General features: G+C 39.5%; 1 protein-coding gene across 1 annotated transcript in view; it reads left to right on the forward strand.

The window, feature by feature from the left end:
- rras2 (RAS related 2) overlaps positions 1 to 24,449 on the forward strand; it is a 45,628-nt gene that overhangs the window by 18,396 nt on the left and 2,783 nt on the right. Inside the window, exons 2-5 of the mRNA XM_003225325.4 lie at positions 19,274 to 19,361; positions 20,646 to 20,748; positions 21,163 to 21,271; positions 23,648 to 23,766. Of these exons, the coding sequence (XP_003225373.1) occupies positions 19,274 to 19,361; positions 20,646 to 20,748; positions 21,163 to 21,271; positions 23,648 to 23,766 (419 nt within the window). The remainder of the gene's footprint in view (positions 1 to 19,273; positions 19,362 to 20,645; positions 20,749 to 21,162; positions 21,272 to 23,647; positions 23,767 to 24,449) is intronic.

A 24,449-nucleotide genomic window follows, 5' to 3' on the forward strand; every position in this document is an offset into this window, starting at 1 on the left:
AGATTTTGTAAAAACAGATTTTAAAAAATCAAGTACCAAAGTAACAAGTGTACTTCTTACACAATGTAATAAGATTAAATGAACTTTGCTTCTGAAGATGATTTGGTGGTGACTCACTGACTCAGTAGTTAAGACTGTTAATAGATTAAGCTTCTGGGATGCCACATGTTGAATTTGTCTCTAAATAGTATGGATTGTATGTAATTGTGACTCCTGTGCTGCTGGAGGGCAGTGTATGGAAACTTTTCAGAAATGTTAAAACTATAAGATGTGTAAAGTTTGGACTGTGGGCCATTTCAGAGGAGTCAACTTGTCATAGTGCTTTCCGCAAAAGAGTCTGAAGTATGTTTACTCAGAAATAAGACCCACTTTGTTTATTGTGGCTTACTCCCAGGTAAGCACACAGAAGATTGTAGTACCAAAAGTACAAATACCTTATGGCAGTGGTTCCCAACGTTTGGTCCTCCAGTTGTTTTGGACTTCAACTCCCAGAAATCCCAGCCATCTTACTAGCTGCTAGTTATTGTGGGGCTGAAGCACAAAACACCTGGTTAAAGTTGCAGCATTAATTTTTGTACAAAGTAGTACTGTAGCATTTGAAGCACATAAAGCTTGGTTGCTGTACTCTTAAAACGTTTGCATACTATGTAGTAGTGAGGGCAGAAGCCAGATTTTGCAGAAAATGGAATATCAAAATTGACTTGTTTAGTAAAGAAAAACATATTTTTAAGCAATCCCATTCAGAAACAGTATTAAAGATTTGAGAAATAGTTTTAAAAAAATAAGCACTCATGTCAGTAGACTTCTGGTACAAGCGTTTTGGGGTTTTACAACTACAATAACAGGCATAATCACAGATTTTTTTGCTTATAAAGTGAAGATCTATTAACCTGTCATAACTCAAACTTTTATTTAACTTTTTTATTTTGTTTAAAGGGTTTTGTGAGGAAAAGGCTTATTGACCTCCAAAGCATTTCAAGTGGTTAAGGGCCTCCTATACTTTTTTGATAGTCACTTGACTAAATACAGGAATATGAGGTGTATTCTTTTCTCACACCTACTCTCTTAGTAACCATTGTAAAATTTTGTTCTCATCAAATGATCAGGTCTGTTTAGTGTTGAGGTTTTAAAACAGAATTTTGCACTTCCCAAAACAAGTCTGTAATTTCCAAAAGTTATCATATCTTGCATTTCAGATTCAAATATAAATACTTGTATTTGCAGAATGTGAAAATCCCCTGTGAGAGAAATGACTGCTTTGACTATTTGAACAGTGTTGGGGCCAAATATGACATGAGTTTCACTGCCAAACAAGATAGTTTTTCACAAGATGGCTGTGTTGTGAGAACTGTGACTATGAAATGGGTGTGAAATATTCAGTTGAACCATTTCCACTTGTCCCTTGTTCTGTCCTGTTCTCAGTAGGCAGCAACCCATGCCTAAAATGGGTGCTTTCCAAAGTGTAGGATAGATTAATGCTCTTGGTTTAGCTTTGCCATTTTTACTACTGCTGCTTGACCACTGGTTTGATTTGTACAAGATTTCAGTTTTAATAGTAAAATGAGATAAAGTTTTAAGTTCCCACAGTGCTAGAAATTTGAGGACTGAAGGAACATTTTATTTGATGGGACAGAATTCTCCTTGAAAGAAGGAGATTAGAAAATGACAGAATTGGAAAGAGCAAAGCAAAACAGCAGTGGAGAGGAAGGTGGTGAGGGCAAGTAACAAAGCAAGAATGGAGTAAGGCAATGAGGCAGTTGGGTAAATGAAGGCATCTGAAAAAATGGGGTGGGAAGGTTACAGAAAGCCCCCTTCCTTCCTCATACCCATAACTTATCATGTGTATAATTATTTTAAGCTCCTCCCTCCCCATCAGTCTAGCCTCACATCCAAAGACACACACATTTCATTGCCATTGTACTACCCCTCTCCCTGAAATTGTGTTCAGTTGTATGTTAGATTATGATTTGGAATGGCATTTCTGACATTCAGTTCAAGTTAGCTATGCGGATACAAAAGGCAACCGAGATAATGTTCTAACACTTAATGACTTCAAAGCACAAGTACCACTGCAAAAATACTGTTTTTGCTTTGTTTAGGTTTGCTAAAGGTGGTGGAAGTGACCTTGCAAGTTTAAAATTGATAAAACATAGGGGTGTGCATCTAAAATAAAGACCGTTTAAGGTCACTTTATTTCAGTCTTAAAGTGCACCTGCCAAGTGTAATTTATTGATAGTGAACAATAGGCTTGGCTATTTCTCAAACAAAAATTTAGTGATGTTGGATATTTCCCTTGACTTACACAGGAATAAAATAGTCCATGGTATAACTTGCTGTGAGGGATGACAATTGGAAAACAAAACTTACTTCTACACCTCCCATTGCCAAATATTAATCTGAATCGTGTTTTGATGTATGTTTTTATTTGAGAGTTCAACTGTGCTGTCTTTTACTTTAAGGACACTCAGTCGTTAGTGGTCATGTATTTAGGAAATGCACCTTTTAGAAAATGTTCCTAGCGCTCAAATATTCTTCTTGTTCAGTGCCTTCACATCAACTCTTCCTTATGTCGACCCTGTCCTTGGCAAAAAAAAAATTCAGAAGATTTCTTTTCTTCTATTACCCTCCACAGAACTCGAGAGGGTGTGACTTGTCCAAGGTCATCCTGTAATTTGCATAACCGTGTGGCTATTTATTTATTTATTTTTCAAACTTATATGCCGCCACTCCCCTAGGGCTCGAGGCGGCTCACAAGAACCGGCTAAAACAACAATTTAAAAACATCTTTAAAACATCTTTAACAAAACATCTTAAAAACATCCTAAAAGCACCTTTTAAAACATCAATAACAGAACTCAAAAGCCTGCTGGAATAGATGCGTCTTACATGCCCTGCGGAAGGCCGACAAGTCCCGCAAGGCACGAACTTCAGGTGGCAAGGAGTTCCAGAGAGATGGCGCCACTACTGAAAAGGCTCTGCATCTAGTTGCCATTAGACGCAAGGTCTTAAAACTGGGGACCTCCAACAGATCTTGGTCCTCGGAATGGAGGGATTTCTGGGGTTTGTAGGGAGCGAGGCGGTCCCTCAGGTACATCGGCCCTAGACCATGCAAGGCCTTAAAGGTAAGTACCATCACTTTGAAAGTGATCCGGTGCTCAATTGGTAACCAGTGCAGGTGTTATGTGGCATCTCATTGGGACTTCTGCAAGGAGCCGGGCCGCTGCATTTTGCACCAATTTGAGCTTCCGGATCACCGAGACAGGTAGGCCAGTGTAAAGGGCATTACAGTAGTCCAGTCTCGAGATGACCGTAGCCTGGAACACTGTAGCCAGGTTGTCCCTAGACAGATAGGGGGCTAGCCGTCTAGCCTGCCGAAGATGAAAAAAGGCGGTTTTGCTAACGGCGGAGACCTGGGCCTCCATCGTCAGTGAAGGGTCCAAGAGGACTCCCAGACTCTTTACTAGTGAAGACGGGCGTAGCGCTTCGCCATCCAGGATTGGCAACTGGATATCCCCACTGCCCGGTCGGCCCAGCCATAGGATCTCTGTCTTTGCTGGATTCACCCTCAACCTACTGGAACGCAACCATCCAATAATGGCCTCGAGGCACTGATGAAAATTGTCAGGTACAGAATCTGGTTGGCCTTCCATCTTTAACACAAGCTGAGTGTCGTCAGCATATTGATAACACTCGAGCCCGAAATCTCGGACCAGCTGAGCAAGTGGTCGCATATAGATGTTAAACAACAGAGGGGAGAGAATGGCCCCCTGAGGAACCCCACAAAGTAGAGGGGACCTTTCAGAGACCAGGCCTCCCCTCTCCACTCGCTGTCCACGGTTGTGAAGAAAGGAGGCCAGCCAATTTAAAGCTGTCCCCCTGACTCCAGCAATGGCAAGGTGGTGGGTCAAAAGATTATAATCGACTGTGTCAAATGCTGCAGTGAGGTCCAATAACACGAGCAGCACCGACCCGCCCTGATCAAGCTGGCATCGAAGATGATCCGTGATGGAGACCAGCACAGTCTCTGTCCCATGCCCCTCACGAAAGCCAGACTGGAAGGGATCTAATCCGGCTGTGTTGTCTAGGAACTGTTGCAACTGCTCCGCTACTACTCTTTCAATCACCTTGCCCAGGAATGAGAGGTTCGAAACTGGGTGATAGCTGGAGGGAACCGAACGATCTAAATCTGGTTTCTTCAGCAGGGGAGAGACCACCGCCTCTTTTAAACCCTCTGGAAAGACTCCTTGCTCAAGGGAGCTGTTTATTATCTTCAACATAGGGTCACGTAATCCCTCCAAGCAGGATTTTTATTTGAACTCCTGGAGTACTTGCTCAACACACAAACCACTACATCATACTCTTTCCTGCATTCTTTACTATCCCACCTGAGCACCACAATATACTGTCCTTTGTAAAGTCAAAATTATCACCAGATTGAGAAGATTTTATAATGTTTTTAATGAATTGGTTCTCCTTGTCTTGATTCTATCCACCCCTCTTCACAGCAGGAAAGGCGAGTTATAAATAAGGTTAATACCCTATTATTATTATTATTATTATTATTATTATTATTATTATTATTAATGACGAAACCATAGATCATATCCTCAACTGCTGTAAGAAAATTGCATAGACAGACTACAAACAGAGGCACAACTATGTGGCCGAAATGATTCATTGGAACGTATGCTTCAAGTATCACCTCCCAGCAGTAAAGAACTGGTGGTATCACAAACCTGCAAAGGTAATGGAAAATGAACACACAAAGATACTGTGGGACTTTTGAATCCAGACTGACAAAGTTCTGGAACACAACACACCAGACCTCACAGTTGTGGAAAAGAAAAAGAGTTGGATCATTGATGTCGCTATACCAGGTGACAGTCGCATTGACGAAAAACGACAGGAAAAACTCAGCCGCTATCAGGACCTCAAGATTGAACTTCAAAGACTCTGGCAGAAACCAGTACAGGTGGTCCCGGTGCTGATCGACACATTGGGTGCTGTGCCAAAAGATCTCAGCGGGCATTTGGAAACAATAGACATTGACAAAATTAGGATCTGCCAACTGCAAAAGGCCACCCTACTGGGATCTGTGCGCATCATCCAAAAATACATCACACAGTCCTAGACACTTGGGAAGTGTTCAACTTGTGATTTTGTGATATGAAATCCAGCATATCTATCTTGTTTGCTGTGTCATACAATGTCGTTGTGTCAATAATAATAATAATAATAATAATAATAATAATAATAATAATAATTCAACCCAGGAACAAGCCATCAGAACCAATGCCATCAAAGCCAAAATTGAAAAGTCAACAACAGATCCCAAATGTAGACTCTGCAAGGAAGCAGATGAAACAATAGATCACATCTTCAGCTGCTGCAAGAAGATTGCACAGACTCAAGCAGAGGCATAACACCGTTGCTCAGATGATTCATTGGAACTTGTGCCACAAATACTATCCGCCTGTGACAAAGAACTGGTGGGATCACAAGCCTGAAAAGGTTACAGAGAATGAACATGTCAAGCTACTCTGGGACTTCCGAATTCAGACAGACAGAGCTTTGGAGCACAATACTCCTGACCTCATGATTGTGTTAAAAAACAAAGTATGGATTGTCGATGTAGCAATCCCAGGTGACAGCAGGATTGAGGAGAAACAACTGGAAAAGCTGACACGATATGAGGATTTAAAAATCGAATTGCAAAGACTCTGGCATAAGCCAGTCAAGGTGGCCCCAGTGGTGATCGGCACAGTGGTTGCAGTGCCTAAAGGCCTTGGCCTGCACTTAAACACAATTGGCGCTGACAAAATTACCATCTGCCAACTGCAGAAGGCCACCTTACTGGGATCTGCACACATTATTCACCTAGTCCTAGACACTTGGGAAGTGTCCGATGTGTGATCCAATACAACAGCCAGCAGAGTGTCTGCTGTGGACTCATCTTGTTGTGTTTCAAATAACAATTCAAACAGTTGATGAACTTCAAGTGATAAATGTGTATAAACATTGGCAAGATGGTCTTGTAAGGCTTTCCTTTCAAAGATATTCAAAAATGTATTTGAAATGTAGAATTCTTATTCTACATTTGAATTGCTTGAATTGCATTTGGTTGCTTGAATTGACCATGGCATACAGCATGATATTACTGAAACATGTAAAACATGTATTGGAAGTAGGGGATACAATCACCTAGAACAGTGTTTTGGCCTGCAGGTGTTTTGGCCTACAACAGAAATCCTAGCCAGTTCAGTTTACCAGCTGTTAGAATTTCTAGGAGTTGAAGGCCAAAACATCTGGCTATCCGCAGGTTGAGAACCACTGACCTAGAAGAAACTCAGTTCAGCCCTGGATGGGGTCATCTTTTCTAGCCCTTCAGTGGCATTGGCTTCTGAAGTAATGGTGGCTGTACTCACAGACAGCATACCATAGAGCTTGTTTGCCATATGTCCAAAAAGAACAACTGGAAGAACTTAGTTATAGCACATGAGTTCGCTTTCTTACATGCTATCCACTCATTATTTTTATGCCGTATCCATTTGACCATAAACTGTAAAGGATTGTCTCGTGATACATTTTTGCATTGAATGCCATTTATGGTTAAATTGAAATACTTAAAATAAATATATTGATATAGTCATTGGAAGGGTTCCCAGGGAAAGTTATTCTGCTTACCAGTGGCTCAAATCCTGTGTGGAGAGGAGGCCCCATTCACTTTTAATTTCTTCAGTATTTTACTTCATTACCTCTCATCCCCAGAGAAAGGGAGTCTTCCATAAAGGCATACAGACAGTTGACAGACACCATATGGGTTACATCACCAGTGGGATGACATATTGTCATGCTTTTGAGTGTTGCACAGCTAGGTTGACATCATTAGCAGTTGAGCCAACTCTCAATATCAATTGTTCTCATGAACTGATTTCTTCTTTGACCATCCCCAACCTGTGGCTGGTTTAGATCTGTTGCCTGTCCCAGGTATATCTCTCCCAGTATGACCTTGAAAATGTCATATTTACACATTTTTCTCTGAATAGTAAAATGTCATCAATGCTATTTTCAAATGTATACACGTTTGTGTTTCAGTACTGATCTTAGAACTCAAGACCGAATCTATTTCCAGTCATGACATACAGTATACAGTAAATTCAGCACCAGTACCTGCAGTTTTACCCATCTTCATCTGACAAAGTGCTTTCTTTAGGAATTTCTAGGCCCTTCAGGTGATTTTATTATTTGCTTATGTTGGAAGTTACCATGAAGTCACCCTGAAAGATCTAGCAAATACCTAGAGAAGATACCTCTCTAGGAATATTCTAGGTCCTCTGGGACAACTTCTTAGTAACATCCAGTGGAAATTGTTAATTTCAATAGGGGTCCATTGTTATCCATGGTTTGTGGCATCCTCAGTAAGTTCAGGACTACATCCTCCTTAGATTTAGGGGTTATTTCTGTTGCTTAAGAGAGGAATTTCAGTGCTTAATCACTGGTGCTGATTTAGATTTGTAGCTGGATGGCACCTGAGTCATGAATTGCATTGGGGTTTTTTTGTAAATAGTATGAATAGAGCAATAGTTTCTCAGTATTCTCCTTATGAAGAGTTCTGTTTGTGTGAACTATTATAAATGGCATTACTCACTCAGTCCTTTGAGTCCATAGTTATTGGACAGAGGTTCATATGAAGTCTAGCTAGTGGACTGGTCAAAAAGAGCCAACTATTAGTGACTACTAAAATTAGATGTACCAATCTGAAATATTTCATTTTGTATGAGTACAGTATTATACTTAATATAAACAGTAAACACTGAAGGAAAATTGGGTGGTTTTTTTAGGGGTTGAAGAGAGAGAGATTAGTAACTTGTTTTTAGGGGTTGGAGAGAGAGAGATGAGTAACTCGTGCTAGATTATACATGTCTAAAGACTGAATTGTGGCTAAATTAAATACAACTTTGAATACAGCTAAGTATTCTTTTTTCACCTTTCCAAGGGAACACTAGATTTCTTACTTTCCTCACACATTCTTTCCAGAATGGATATAACATTTTGCATCTTTCTGCTCTTAACAGAATAGATGTGTTTTGAATTTTGTGTACAATATATGTTTTTGTATGTCAGAATACACAGAGGATGAAGACCACAGTTACAACTAAGCAATCTGGGTTTTGTTGTGGGCATGTGTATACATCTCTGTATTTGTATGCACATGTAAAGATGTACCTTCATATATATGAGTTATATGTTATGTCTGAGCTGGCTCACATTGTAGAAAGTAAAACTTGCAACAAACCTTTCTGTATAATTCATTCATTAATTAGAGTACTTTCCTTTTGAAAATGTTTAAAAGCATACTAGCATGTAGAAAGTTGTGTTATAATGAGACAAGATGCAGGTATAGGTAATGGATTTCCCCCAGCTTCTAAATGGCTGTTGGATCTCAAAGCATCAATTTTAATTTTAATTTTAAATGTGTAAAGCAAATCATGACTTTCTAACTACCCCCTACTATTAAAATTTCTTTCTTCAAGCACAGCTAAAATGACAAAGGATGCAAACTTCTGGGAAGGCACAAATTTATGGTTCTTTTGAAAAAAAAACTGGCCTCATTTCCCAGAACTATAGTGCCAGTTCATTGTCGCCTGACTTTTGCCTTTCCTCCTTGCTAATCTGAAAAGCAAAATACAAACATTGCAACACATTTCTTGGCAGGCTTCTTGCTGTTTGAAATCCTGTAACTTTGAAGTTGCATTAAAATATCAAAGGCAGCTTGTAGTGCTTATTAGCTCTGAAAATACAGTTTCATCTGCCATTTTTAAGGTTTATATAGGCACAGGACACAAGCAAAAATGGGAAAATTGTGAATATCTTTAGTCCAAAATTGTGTAGCACACATACTTGTTCAAGTGGGTGCAAGGGTGTGCATTTCCCTGGTGCACTATTCATGGCAACCCCTTGAATTTAATAAGGCCTTTTAGACAGAAATATTCCAAAGTAGTTTGGCCAGTTCGTTCCTCTGAAATTGCCTTTATGATACCTGATGTTTGTTGGCAGATTCCCATCCAAGTACCAACTAGAGTAGACCCTGCTTAGCTTTCAAAATCAGATGGCGCCTTTAGGGAATTTATTGTATTAGGTTTCATGCTGTTATGGCAGTAATGTTGCTTGAAAATGAAAGGTGGGGAGGCTCTTGGGTGGGATGAGAGTGAACCTAGGTACCAAAAACAATGTGAGAATGACCTTTAACAAAACCTGGATGGTGGTCGAGAAGCAGATCAAGGGGAAAGAATAATCTTGATTGAGCTGCCCACTGCGTAGTAATTGTAATTGGCATAGAACCTGAAGGAACATGATTCTGTTAGTCAGAACAACATTCAGATAGCAGATTAACAGAATATATTAAGTAATGTCAAAATGTTAGCATGCCAAAAGTGTTTGCTTGGCTTAAATCTGCCTTCCTGTTAACAATTTCAAAAACAAAGGAAACCCCTTAAAATGTTATGCTAGCAAGTTTCCCCCCCCCCCCCCCCAGAAAATTACTGTAGCTCTGCAAGTAATTTCAGAAGTAATCAGTAGATTCACATTTGGATAGCCTACCTACCAATGTGTATGTATGTATATATAAATACTTAAAACCATATTTTGGAAAAACAGAATCTTAAAAAAAAAACCTCTCCTAACTTTGCCTCTCTTCAAGTCTGTTGAATTTCAGTTTCCATCATCCTCAGCCAGCATTGTCATTGTCATTGGATAATATTGCCCTTAAACCTTAGAATCATAGACTTGGAAGAGACCTCATGGACCATCCAGTCCAACCCCCTGCCAAGAAGCAGGAGAATCACATTCAGAGCACCCCCGACAAATGGACACCCAACCCCTGCTTAAAAGCCTCCAAAGAAGGAGCCTTCACCACACTCCAGGGCAGAGAGTCCCACTACTAAACAGTTCTCACAGTGAGGAAGTTCTTCCTAATGTTCAGGTAGAATCTCCTTTCCTGTAGTTTGAAGCCATTGTTCTGCGCCCTGGCCTCTGGGGCAGCAGAAAACAAGCTTGCTCCCTCCCTATGACTTCCCTTCACATCTTGATATATGGGCCTTATCATGTCTCCTCTCAGTCTTCTCTTCTGTAGGCTAAACATGTTGAGCTCTTTTAGCTGCTCCCCATAGGGCTTGTTCTGCAGACCCTTGATCATTTTAATCGCACTCCTCTGGACACCTTCCAGCTTGTCAACATCTCCCTTCAATTGCGGTGCCCAGAATTGGACACAGTGTTCCAGGTGTGGTCTGACCAAGGCAGAATAGAGGGGGAACATGACTTCCCTGAATCTAGACTATACTATTTATTCAGGCCAAAATCCCATTGGCTTTTTTTTTGCCACTGCATCACATTGTTGGCTCATGTTTAACTTGTTGTCCATGAGGACTCCAAGATCTTTTTCACACATACTGTTGTCAAGCCAGGTGTAACATCCCAAGGCAGCTCGAACACTGGAAACCTGACAGAGACCAATAATCATATAATATCTTTATTAAAACAATAATAAATTCAGGAAAGAATAAGTGGAAGGGATGGGTGAGCAATAGTCCTTTAAGGAATGGTATGAAATAGTCCAAAGCGTTGAAGAGATATGTCCAATATTATTGTCCAAAATCCAGAAACCGAAACACGCTCAAAACTGCTGAAAAGTTCTTGAGCAGGGAAAACAACAAGGAAGCAGGAGTAAACAACAAAGTCCAAAGTCACGGAAAAGTCTTGGGTTACAAGCTAAAAGCAAACTGGATTCAGGAACAAAGGCAAGGACGTGGATTCACTCTGGATTAACAACGGGAGTCGCGGCTCGGCTTGGCCGCCAGGAAACAGCAAACTCGGCTTGGAGAAATCAAGGAACTGGAAACGATGAAGTCGCTACGTTGACACCACAAGAAGTTCACAGTGCAAGACACTTTTATAGAAGTTAGATCTAATAACAGCAAAGGGAACCAAACTCCCCAAATATTCCCAAAGCAAATCTGCTATCCAGTATCTGCTTTAGCAGCCAGTCGTTGACTCCTGTGAAGCTGCTGTGTCTGGGATCTTTGTTGCTGGAAAGACTGTCTCCTGTTAAACCATGCATTCCCTGGGGAGCTTGAAACAACTGGTTCTTCCGTATCTCTCCCAATTAAGGAAGCCTCGGAGCTATCCACAGCTGGGGTCTGTAATTGGAAGGAACTTGAAGGAGAACTGGGTGAAATGTCAGAATAAGCTTCATCCTGGTCAAAGTTCATTTCTGAACCAGGTTCAGCACCCAAAGGCAGCTGGGATATAACACCAGGCGTCCCTCATTCTGTATCTCTGCATTTCTTTTTTTCTGCCTAAGTGGAGTATCTTGCATTTGTCCCTGTTGAACTTGTGGAATAAAGCTTCAAAACTCTAACTGTTCTAGGATTATATTGTGAAAAGAGAAAGGAGAACTCCATAACAACTCTAAAATCAGGACAGTAAATAAAGAACACCACTCTGAAAACAGGGAATTCCAGACTTGAAACATTCTGGGCCCTCAGGCAGGAAGCAGCCAGGCTTTGACTCTGCAAGGCCATTAAATGCTAATCAAAGTGATCAAATGCAACATTCACACTTGCCTCAGACAAGAGTTCTTTCTCCCAGCCTGGACTTTCCACAGATACATAAACCCCACTTACCTAGTTTCTAACATACCTCACAACCTCTGAGGATACCTCAGATGTGAGCGAAACTTCAGGAGAGAATGCTTCTGGAACATGGCAATACATCCCCAAAAACTCACAGCAACCCAGAAAGGAGAACTATCTTATTTGTTTATATCTTGATGGAATTGCAAAAGACCACAGAATAACAGAAAACAAATACTGACTCAGTTTCTTAATATTCTTCTATTGATGATTCCTCTTGTGGATACTGATGAGCAAAAGATGAATTATCTGGTGATTTTTTATAAGACCCATCCCCTAGGTTTCAAGGTAGAATTTTATAGAAAGAGTTTTAAATAAGATCAACGGAGGGAGGTGTAAGTAGAAGTTTTCGGGTATTTGTGAAATGTCTTTTCAAATGTACTAGAAATCAGTATTTGAGCTGTTTTCTCTTAAGGCACCTCAGCTGCTTGCAGCTTATACAGCAAATGCAAATAGCTAATAAAGACCCCATGTCTGTTTATTGCTATGGAAAAATAACAGGCACCTAAGCACGAAGCTTGCAACAATCATACAGGTAGGGTGTAGACGACATTCCAGTAATTGAATTGTTCCTTTACTTGTTGGATCCTGGCAGAACTTTCTGCACAGAGCAAAGCAAGGTAGCTTCTGGCTAGTAGGTGCTAGCTCATTTGTTGACAAGAATACAGTCTGCATCAAACTGCACGTTAATGTTTTTCCCCATGGTATTTTTGAAGGTTAGACTTGTCCTAGGGCACATGCTGGAAAACATGTTTAGAGGTACCTGGATCAGTTTTCTAGTTGCCACTTGTGAAGAGGCAGTGAATCTCGATTAGTAAGGAAGTTGTTTTTCAAGTAGCAAGCTCTTTAAAAATCGGTTTTGACACCACCGCATACAGTCAGAGCAATGCTCCTGCAGGCCACAAACCTCTGTAATTTTTACCAACCCCTAGTGACCTTTTGAGAGCAGCAGTACCTTGACAGCCCAGTTGCTTCTGAAAAATGTTAACTCATAATGCTTGCTGTATTGACTTAAAAAACAATAGTGCATGTGGATGAGTGTATAAATGCAAGGAGGAGTAGGAGTGTACCCATGGGGCCTGTCTATATCTTCAGCAGAAGGTATGAAGGGGCTCTTCATGTTTGTATAGCAGTGTGCTCAGTTAGGTTCCTTGCATGGTTGGGATTCCTGGTCACACAGGAATGTCCATGCATATGGATCCTTCTTTCACATAGTCAACAATATTGTTTGGTTATGTTCTTTCATCATAAGTATGCATTGATGAGAAAAGCAGTGCTGTCCTCTTACAAAAAATCAAAACATGTAACAGCAAGCCATTTCTGGATGCTCAGAACTAAGTAAGGTTTCTAGTGTTACTGCCCAAACATAAAGATGGTGATGCACTGGATATGAGCAAAAACATCTAAATCTACTTGTTGACAAGATGGAAAACCAGATGCTTGGGGGTTCTGCTCTTGTGGATTGAATTACTCAGCCTATATTGGATGGAGTATGCAGTTTAGGGGTAATTTTGAACCCAGGACCCATCCAGACAGTCCCATATCCTGGAACCCGTCTGTGTGTCTTTTTTTTTTTTTTTTACCAGAGGCATCCGAACAACGTTTCTGGTAATAACGAATAAATTCAGAACAAACCAGGGTTTCCTTGGTTTGTACCAAATTAATTAATTAAATATCTGTTAAGATCTTACCTTAAGATCCAGGTCTTACCAGGTATGGGCCTTATGGGCTCAATCCAAGCAGCCATCTCGGCCTCCCACCCCTCCCCCCAAACCCCAAATTTACCGCAAAAATAAAGTACCCCTCTGTCTCCTGGCCCGTCATTTTCTCATGAGGGCATGAGGAGGAAAGTTATGGTTTAAACTGCTTTGACGTAAATTTTGGCACTGTCTGGAAGCGCCTCCAGTCATCCTAATGATGCTCAAGTAGCAACAATGGTTAGGAGTTCAGCAATATTGGTGGGTACTTCAGCTGCATCTCTTTCCCAAAAACATACCTAAGCCTTCATGATTCATACCCTTGTTATGTCCGGATTGGGTCATTATAGTGTGTTTTGCTGTTCATACATGCCCAGTAAAGGATTCATGAGGCATCTGCTGTTCACTTTTCATTTTTTAGGAAGACATACATGACTACAGTAGCCTCAACTACAGTTGAATCATACCTTTCCCCAGAATAGCTTGTTGCAACAGTGCTTCTCCAACTCTCCTTCGCTGTACTCCCATTGCCAGTGCTTTAAAAAGCTCAACAGATCAAGCTCAACAGATGATAAAGAAGAATATTGGGACTGGGGAGTCATAAATAGACTTTGTAGGAAGGAGCTCTATGGTCAAATACTTTGCTTACAGAGGTGTGCATGTAGTTAAAATGTGGCTTTGGACTAACTTGAAATTGTGCTTCTGAATGGTCTTCTTTTAAAGTCAGTTTTTTTAAAAAAATTCTTGTTTGTTTGTAATGGGCTTTTAATTAAAAGGTGAGGTAGAAATACTTTATGTATCTTTTCCATAAGAAATGAATACAACATCTTTATATGATGCCCATATCCACAGGATCAGGATCAGTATTCGAGTTTAATTTGTCCATACTTTTCAAATTATGTCATCTGTATGCATATTTTCTAGGTTCTCCAGCACAAATCTGTGACATTCTTGGGATGGAAGTCCTTCATTTCAATATTATCCATGTGAAATCCAGGAAGATAGACTTCGCAAATTCGGCAGCTTGTGGTGGTGCATTGGTCATACTGTATTGGCATAACACAATATGTTACATAAGTAATTGCAATTTGCCTAATACAAAATTAAATTACAGTATAAAGATCATGTGGCTTACATGCATTTGATATATTTGACTGCCTAAAAAAGCACATGTTACCAATTTCTTTCTCTTAGTCATATGTATTACAAGATCAATTTCCATACTGATACAGACTAACACAACTGTGTCTTTGAATTCTATCACACTGGCGTATCAGTTTTCTCTGAATGAGAACTACCATAGAAACATCTGCTTATTTCTCTTGTCTTTTTAAGAACTGAGAAAACTGTTCAGCCCTTCTGGAAGCATTTTAGTTCAGCCTGAGATCATGTAGCAAAGATAATTAATTCTGAAAACATGGTTTAACAGACAGGAAAATCCCTAAGTCTTCCTACAGACAAAATGTGTAGGGGATGTCTCCAATACTAATTCTGACCTGCTGTAAGAGCCTTCTATTACTTGATTTGTGTCTGGCTGTCTCCTCAGTGGGCTAGACTGTAAATACATGTGCCATATGCTGCTGCAAGCATTTCATTTGTTGGAAGTCTCAAGCACATGTATGTGATGACTTTCAGTTCCTAAGAAATAGCAAGAATTGAGATGTTTCAGATGAGATTGTAAGTATTCTGATGAGAAATATGCCTAATAAAGAATAGCCTTATTCTGGTTTTCCTTAATTCAGCTATCCTGTCTCTCCCTCCCTCTTCAACCAATAAAGGAATCTCACACCCTTATTATCTGCATATTTACATGGGAGGAATATAGATATGTGACCATTGCTGGAGTGCTGCACAGTTGCTTATTTCAATATAGATTCATCCCCCAAAAGTAAAATCAACCCAGATTTAATTATTTGTGTATTTGATTACTGTTGTCTCTCTAGGGATCTCTAATTTCTCTGGTGTGACTCCATGTGTTGGAGAACCCAGAGATTTTTAGAGAGGTGTTCTCACATTGGAAAGAATGTGTTTTTTTTTAATTTGCAGTTAAAAAAAACCCAACACATTTTTTCCCATGTGAGAACACCTCTCTAAAAGTCTCTGGGTTCTTCAACACATGGAGTTACACTAGAGAAATTAGAGATCCCTAGAGAGACAACAGTAATCAAATACACAAATAACTAAATCTTTTTTAAAATTTGCATTTGGAGCCCCCAGATGGCATAGTGGACTAAGTGACTTGAAGGTTGGGTTGCTGACCTGAAAGCTGTCAGGTTCGAATCCCATCCAGGGAGAGTGCGGATGAGTTCCCTCTATCAGCTCCAGCTCCATCCGGGGACATGAGAGAAGCCTCCCACAAGGATGGTAAAAACATCAAAAACATCCGGGTGTCCCCTGGGCAACATACTTGCAGACGGCCAATTCTCTCACTCCAGAAGCGACTCAAGTTGCTCCTGACATGAAAAATAATATTTTTTTTTCAGTTTTCCCACTTCTGTAGGGTTCTTGTGCTCCTAGTCCCAGCAAATGCGGAAGGCTGATTGTAGTTTTAAGTTTGTAGTGTTATTGGATATAATCCCATAAGATGCTTGTTTGAGATCTAGTAGTAAATAGAATTTGGAAGACTGCTTATAAAAGGCAGCCGAAGGGGAGAATTCAGGTGCCACATTTGTCTTTTAGAAGTTAACAGCAGATTTCCAGGTCATTGTCCTGCATAAATCTCTTTCTGAAATCTCTTATTTATAGATCAAAGAAACTCTTATCCCATCGTTATTTCCCCTCTAAACCAAAGAGTATGATTGAGCTGTCTCTTCAGCTCTTAAATTGTGATTCATATGGAGATCTAGAGGTGGTTAAGAGCAGTTTGCAGATACAACTACTTCAAAGCCTGGCTTTGCCACCCAATGAATGCTAAACATGAGTGGATAAAATGCAATTTTGACTTTGTGAAGAAGAGAAAATAAATCTGTGGTACTTTTCTTGCTCCATTTTACAATACTTACTTGCTTGAAAGGAGTTGCTTTTCACTCTCAGTAAATACCAAATAGCATTCATGCAAAGAGCTGCAAGGGTAGAGTAGGGATCCGGGGTGACTTCTGCAGGATCTGTTCATGAGAGAGATCAGCCTATTCTTTTGGATTTAGAACTGTGTGTTTTGTTGAGCACCTAGATGCTGTACAAATGAAACATTAAGACAGCCATTGCCTGCCAACTTACAATCTACCAATAAAGACAAAACAAAAGCAGGTCACTCCATCCGGTCAAGAGAGTTCACCAACAGCTTTGTGAAAGTTGCTTTGAAAGCTTGCCACGGAGTGGTGGCCCGTCTCCTAATTGCAGAAAGCATCATTGCAGTGTGTTGGCATTTGTGATGATTTCCTCCAGTCCTACCAATTAAAGACATAAAGGACACATTCCAGGGGCTCTGTTGGATTTGAAAAATCGTTACCTATGTGTTCTGTCACTTTATAACTGTCTACAGAGGGCAAGCCAACAGAATAACAAATCCCATTAGCTTCTGCTTTGACTGATGGTCAAATATTACAAGAATTGTAACTCGAAATATCTGGGGCAGCAACAAGTTATCTGCCTCATCATTATGGCATACCTGTTTCATGTCTGATTCAACCAAGTGGTAGATGCGGAGTTTGTTTAAAAGTGTATTTTGAAACTTTATTCCAGCAGGGTGCAGGTTTCTTTGATGGGACTGGTGGGAGACTAGGGAAAGCCTAAACACAACAGAACCTTGCCATTAAAATTAGTCAAAATGCTTGGCCAACTTGCAAAAAGAGTGGGAGAGAGGAGGTGACTGACAGCTGGCCGTGTCTGGAAAGTCCCTGTACAATATAGTCTTGAGTACTGAACTAATTCTATGAATAATACAACATCTGTTCTGACAGGTTTAGTCAAACAATTTTTTTTAAGTGATGCATTAGTGCTGAGTCACTATTTATGGAGTCATTAAAAAAGAAAACTACAACAAGCCTCAAAAGTTTAAATTCTTCAGATTGCTTAGTTTGTTGATGGGTGCCTTTGAGTCATTTGTGATTTACGGTGACCCTGTCAAAGGTTTTTTTGGGTCTGTGTGACACAGCCAGGGTCACCCAGTGGGTTTCCATTTCCAAGCGATGAACCAAAACCTGGTCTCTAGAGATGTAGGTCCAGTGCTCAAGCCACTAGACCTAGATAGTTCTCAGATTGCTTAGATCTACTACTGCAAATTCCTCCTCCAGTATTCAAGTTTGCTCATGGTCTTTGTTTCTGTTTTGCTCTTTTGTCTGCTCTGCTCTTTCCTCCCTTATTTTGCAGCTCTCAAGCAGCCTGTGCTTCTGAGACATGAGAGGTTCCCAATAGTTATCAAGCTCTATAGTAACGTGATTAGAAGGCATTGTTCACCATAACATTCATGTGGAGTGACTCTGGAATAGTATGATATTAAAACATATATTCAGAGAATTTCAGACCCTACTTGGAAAACATTCCTAAGAAATACATACAAGTACTAAGACATGATAGCTTAAAAGCATATATTTCTTGTATATTAGAGTATGGGGACACTGACATTCTAAAAATTACTAATTTTTGCATGTCTGTGAAGCTCTGTTCATAAATATGTTGATCTTGACTGTTGTGCATGTTGACAATAATTGTGAACCTTGGCAATAACCAGAGTATGTTTTAACAATGTAATATGAGCAATCTTCCGAACATGGAGCCCACCAGAGGACATGTGGCTAGAATGGGATCTTTATTTGCATTTTTATCCTTATAATCCAAGACTGCTGCCAGCCCAGCTGTTATGCTTCCTTCATACTCATTCTCTTGTGTGCTGCCTATATCCAAGAAATCACTAGAGGGCATTTTTAATTACTTGTAACAATTTTATTACTGTTTTTAAAAGTGCAGCTAAAATGTAAGTTCAGGCAGGTAGCCTAATAGCTTTAGTGTTATGATTACAGCATATTGACTTCACATATTTTATTGTATGCCTTCATGTTGTTTCCAATTTGAGTGTTGATATGTGTCTTTAAGTGTTTCCTACTTATAGCAATTCTAAGGAGATCCTATCACATGGTTCCACCAGAAGTTGCAGTGAAGGACCTAGAGATTCCTATAGAGAATATTTTAATTAAATCCATGAATAATCAAATCTGCAAATGTGGAGGGCCGATTATGCAAAATCTTGGTTGTTTTGCTTCCAAATTGTCTATACCACAGAGGTCCAGAAAGAACCCTTAAATTACCATAAAGCTTTTGAAGCTGGATGGCCAAAGGAGATTGGAATAATGTAATGTGTCTTTCTTACTCCTCATTCTCTGACCTGTTGAAAGATTTCTTTTAGTTAAGCTTGGGTTAGCTTTGGTTGCCTCACCTGCAGTCTTCAGCTTCAGCTAAATCCTTGCTAATTAAGATGTTTGTTATGTAAAATTAGGAAGTGGTAGAGCATCTCTTGGCAAGCAGCCTGATAAGCATGAGTTGTTAAGCATGAGTTGACATAATTTAGCCAATGCTTCAATGGAGTGATCTGAATATTAATGTCTTTTAACCTTCTGAAATGTAATTGGCCATGGGGGGGGGGGGGGGGGCGGGATCCCACTTTTTGCAGAAATTAAATTACAGTTCAGTCCTGAATCTTGTTTAGTTATTATCACTATGTCTAGATGTTTTTTTCTTTACAGCAGAGATAGTTCTGGAATCTTTCTTTATCCTAGATTTCCCAAGCATCCTGGTGGTGGGATGCAGTCATTTACACTATGAGAGCACTTATACCCCCTGGGAAACTACTGGCTTGGCTTAATTATAGATTGTGTTTATTTTTTTCTGAGCACTTCCTCTGTTGACATGAAAGAATGGGGTGCTTGAACATTATTTTTCTTCTCTCTACAGTCCTACTTTGTCACAGACTATGATCCAACAATTGAAGACTCCTACACAAAGCAATGTGTAATAGACGAGAGGGCGGCAAGATTGGATAGTAAGTGTTCTTTATTTTGTTTTTGTTTCACTATATTACAAGGTGGGGAAGCTTCTTTCTTGCCTCAGAGCCAACATCCTTCCTGGGTTAATGTGGGGTTCTACATACCAGTAGATTAGTGGTTCTAAACCTGTGGGTCCCCAGATATTTTGGTTTTCAACTCCCAGAAATCCCAACAGCTGGTAAACTGGCTGGGATTTCTGGGAGTTGTAAGCCAAAACACCTGGGAACCCACAGGTTGAGAACCACTTCAGTAGATGATAGGAACAGAAACTGAACAGGAGAGATTTAACCCCTCCCTTAGCATTATGTTGATATGACATGCGAATGTTGTTCATCTTATGTCTGCGTATGACTTTTTTGGTCATTGCAAGATATTACTATTGTCTTCCATGCTCCACAAAGATCAAAGCCCACCATCTGGAGTCAGAGTTTTATTGTTATAACGCTAGTGTAGGGTACTAGAGAAGAGCTAGACACTTCTCTGACACTGACAGACACACACACCACTTCCCAAATACACCCCACCAATCAGGGAATGACTGTTCATGGAAGACTGTCAGAGCAAATGTTAGTCCTGGTAAGTGGGGAGCAGTACCTATGGTACTCCTTATGCTACAGCATGACAGCAAAGAGCTAAAAGACTTGCTTGTGGTCATTAGTTTACCTATAAATTAACAGTGGAGCTCACTTCGCCTTTGGGCTCCACATTCAGCTTCTCTTATTCATCTTTTTCATTCATGACTGACTTTGATCCAGTGCTAGGGTAAACCTGTTAAGCAGTTTAGTGTAGTGTATGCACCCCAGTTGTTTTCTCCTTTTCCTTGTGCATTTAGTTTATTCTTAAAAACTAAACCCACAACTTTGTTTTTGTGGGACAGCCTACAGCACATTTTGCTATAGACTTTCAATAAATATCTCATAGAGTCACAACCAATCAAACATAGTTTGTGGCAGCCACAAAAACAAAATTTTTGAAACTTCCAAAGTAAGTACCACACAACTAAACAGGAAGTCATACTTTCAAACCAGGAACATTTTTTTTCAAATTTTGTTACATAGTATAATTGAATTTTCATACAGATAGTCAGTAAATAACACAGGAATCTAATTTCACTCAGTGATTAATTTGGATGTGAAGACAAAGTATGTTGACTTCTTAAATAATAATCTGTAATTTCTGCGGGTATTGAGGAGAGTTAATGAGAGAGAAACAACCTGGAGCTTTCCTTAATGTACCTTATCTTCAGAGGTGAAATCGTTCATCCTCCTCAACTTGTTTAGTCCTAGATACAGCAGGCCAAGAAGAATTTGGGGCCATGCGGGAGCAGTACATGAGGACAGGAGAAGGTTTTCTGCTTGTCTTCTCGGTCACAGATAAAGGAAGGTAAGACAGAATCAGAAGTCTCCCTAACAAGCTATCAGTACCATAGAATGTGCTTGCACAGGCCTCTAAATGTGGTGAAAGTGGCCTCTACATCTCTTGAGATCATTTTACGCATTCAGGAGCAAAACATTTATATTTTTTGCAAAAGTGATTTTGACCCTTTGGGACCAAGAAACAGGTGTGTATTTGTATAATTTAAAAGAAACATGAAGAAGAGGTGATATAGTGAGCCAATACAAGCTCTTGGGAAGGTTATGAGTCCCTTTGGGGAAATGGGGAAGTATATAAATACATTATTATTATTATTATTATTATTATTATTATTATTATTATTACAATTCACATCTTAGGCAGAATTTTCTTTGACGATAACATGGAGTTGTTCATCTAACTGCTTCCTTTTTCTTCCTTCAGCTTTGAAGAAATTTACAAGTTTCAAAGACAGATTCTTAGAGTAAAAGACCGAGATGAATTCCCCATGATCCTAGTTGGCAACAAAGCAGACCTGGACCATCAAAGACAGGTAAAATATTGGGCAGTACTAATATTCTGGGAAGAACTTCTTAAGGGCAATGGCTGTACCTCAAGTGGTAGAGCACGTGCTTTTTCTGGAGGAAGCCCAAGATTGAACCCCCAGGTCTTATTTGAAACCCTGGAGGGAAACATTAGAATGGTGAAGACAGTACTGAGCTAAACAGGCCAAGGGTCTGACTCTGTAAGGCAATTTCCTAGGCTGCTTTTAGTAGGCTTAGCCTAAGCAAAATAACAGATATATGTCTCAAGAAGCTTAATATATTATATTTTATCAGATGAAAGGTTCAACACACTTCCGACTATCCAGGTCTTCTTCAGAGTGCTAAATAAAATCACAAAAGAGTTGGAGGGAAATCATAGCATCTTGAGATGTGACCCCTTTTTTCCTCTGGATATTATTGGATGCTCCCCAGTTTTTGCCATTCAGAAAGGTGATAGTTCAAGATGGCTCTAGCAACCTCTTCCATAATCAAATAGATTTAGCAGAAGGCTATGTCATCCTTTGGTAAAACAATTTGTTTTATCTATTTTATTATTTTGTAGGGAAGGGGAAATCCAGTGATGAGCAAACTCCTTTTGGCAATAACATTTCGTAGCAAGTTGCTATAAAGGAAATGAACCAGCCCTGTTATAAGGAATGGTTGCCAAGATAAGGGCATTTTTCATGGAAATGAATTAATAGATACCCATGTTGTGTTTAAAGTTTGTGACACTTGGGATGTGGCATAGGAAACTGGTCTTCCTAATGTATTAAAGCTTCCCCACATTAAATCAGCTTCTGAGTAATTGCCACATAAATGTGATTCAAGACAAATATCTATGAGGATGAGACACTGCTCCATGACATCATTATCAAGGCATGAGTCCCCATGGAGTTATGTTTATATTTCCCATACCAACAATTACTCATCACACTAGAGAATATTCAGAGAATCATCTAATAGAAATGTCAGCCCCTTCAAAAAGACACTTTTACTGGAATGCAGGCAACTAGTTGTTACAAGCTAATATGCATTTACCACCTGTTTAGAAATTTCATATAATATTCTTTTAATTGCTGTAGTTTGTAAATCCTTTACAAATCCTTTACAAACTATTGAATTTTCAAGATCATTATTTCCAAAAATTTGGCAACATATTTGCTTAGCCAACTTTTGTTTGCATTTTATGTATAGGCAATGCTGCAATGCATACACATAATCAATACTAGACAAATCGATGTATCTTGAGGTAACTGGATCTAGTGTTGGTAATATACTGGAGTCGTAGCTGAGACATCCTCTATGGATCAATTGGAGTTGCTTCCCACACTAGTCCTCCCTTCTGCTTAATTACTTTTTTGAGCCTAAACCCAACCATGCGTCCCAACTGGAGTAGCAGACCCATTGGTCCTATTTAGCACTAGCCCCAACAGCTGACATTTAGGTAAATACTGTTGATTCAGTGTACTTTAGTTGGAATTTATGCCTCTGAGCGTATTCCTTCTTGTTTGAAATACAATAGAGTCTCACTTATCCAACATACTATAAATGGGCCAGCAGAACATTGGTTAAGTGAAAATGTTGGATAATAAGGAAAGATTAAGGAAAAGCCTATTAAACGTTAAATTACGTTATGATTTTATAAATTAAGCATTTATAAATTTATAAATTTTACAACAAGACTGCCACTTGTTTGGGAGTGTGGCTCAACTTGTGTTGTTTTTGCGCATGTTGGCCTGCTGCGCTTTGCTACCTAGAGAAACAGCTGTGGATCTGGGCAGGAGGCAGACTGCGTTGGATAATACAGAATGTTGGATAAGCGAAGGTTGGATAAGTGAGACTCTACTGTACCTACTTTTAAGTTAGCATGCCACAAAGGAGGAAGGTTTCTATGTTCATATGTACAAAGGAGTACTGTTATGAAGTACTCTTGAACAGTATCAATTGTAAGTGCAGTGGGCCCTATTTGGACCAGGACCCCTACATCTCTCAGTGATGGGGTCTTGTTCAGACTGGATGACTTGGGTTTTTTCTAAGGCGAAAGAGTTTGCAGCAAATGTAGCCACTAGCTGTGTTTTAATGTCTGCTTTGGTGCTTCTATGTCACCATTCCTTTTACAAAAGCAGTTTAAAATTCCATACTCTGCATTTTCTGTATATAAAGTTCATGCTTGACTTCTGTAGTTTAACTTTGCTTTTAGAGAGTTTGCACTCTATTGTTCAAAAATACATTAAAGGTTATAGAAACTTAAAGAAAATCACAATTGATACTGCAACACCATACAAAAATTAACTTCGAATGATGATCAATTGTATATTAGATGATCCAGGTGAGTGATCCAGTCATAATACATATCCATTGTATCTCTTATCCCTGTTTCTCAGGTAACACAAGAAGAAGGACAGCAGTTAGCACGGCAGTTGAAAGTAACATATATGGAAGCGTCAGCAAAAATACGACTGAATGTAGACCAATCTTTTCATGAACTTGTCAGAGTTGTTAGGTAAGCCTTGTTCTGTGAACATGTTAATACTTTCTTTAGAATAAAAAATCACTCCTTCTCCTTTTTTATGTCTTTTCCTAGTATTTATTCTTAATTATTTATATGTTAAGGGCCTAAATACTGTACCACCGTTGAAAGACTGCTCTTCTTTTATAAAAAGAGATTTAGGCTTTAATCTTGTACACAACTGCTTGGGAGGAAGTACCTTTGGACTGTGGGGCTTAATTCTGAGTAGACACACTTAGAATTGCACAATTAATGTGATTCATATTGATCTTTCCCTTTTAGATGAAGAGCAGCTTGCTTTAAACCTGAGGTTTATGCCTCTATCTTGGCAGTGTCAATGAGTCTGGGTCATTTAACAGAACCATGTAATAGGAAAATAAAATATTAATGTTGAGATCCCAGCATGAATTGCCCTATGTGCTGGCTGTTCTCCATAGTCAATAGAAACAATGCATTTCAAGACTGCAACTTTAATTGGGCTCATGTTTGGACACTGTAATAATACATATGAGGACCTTTAGATTCTTTATTTGCACTTTACAGTTCTGAGATCGAATACTGCTGTTTTATCTACAGCAATTGCTGTATTTTATTGTTTTGACCAGGGGCTACTGTGAATTTATGATGTTGTGCTTGTCTGTTTATTGTCTCTGTTTTATTTTGCACTTGTTGTATTT

The sequence above is a fragment of the Anolis carolinensis genome, chromosome 1 (assembly GCF_035594765.1).
Source record: "Anolis carolinensis isolate JA03-04 chromosome 1, rAnoCar3.1.pri, whole genome shotgun sequence".
NCBI lineage: Eukaryota > Metazoa > Chordata > Lepidosauria > Squamata > Dactyloidae > Anolis > Anolis carolinensis.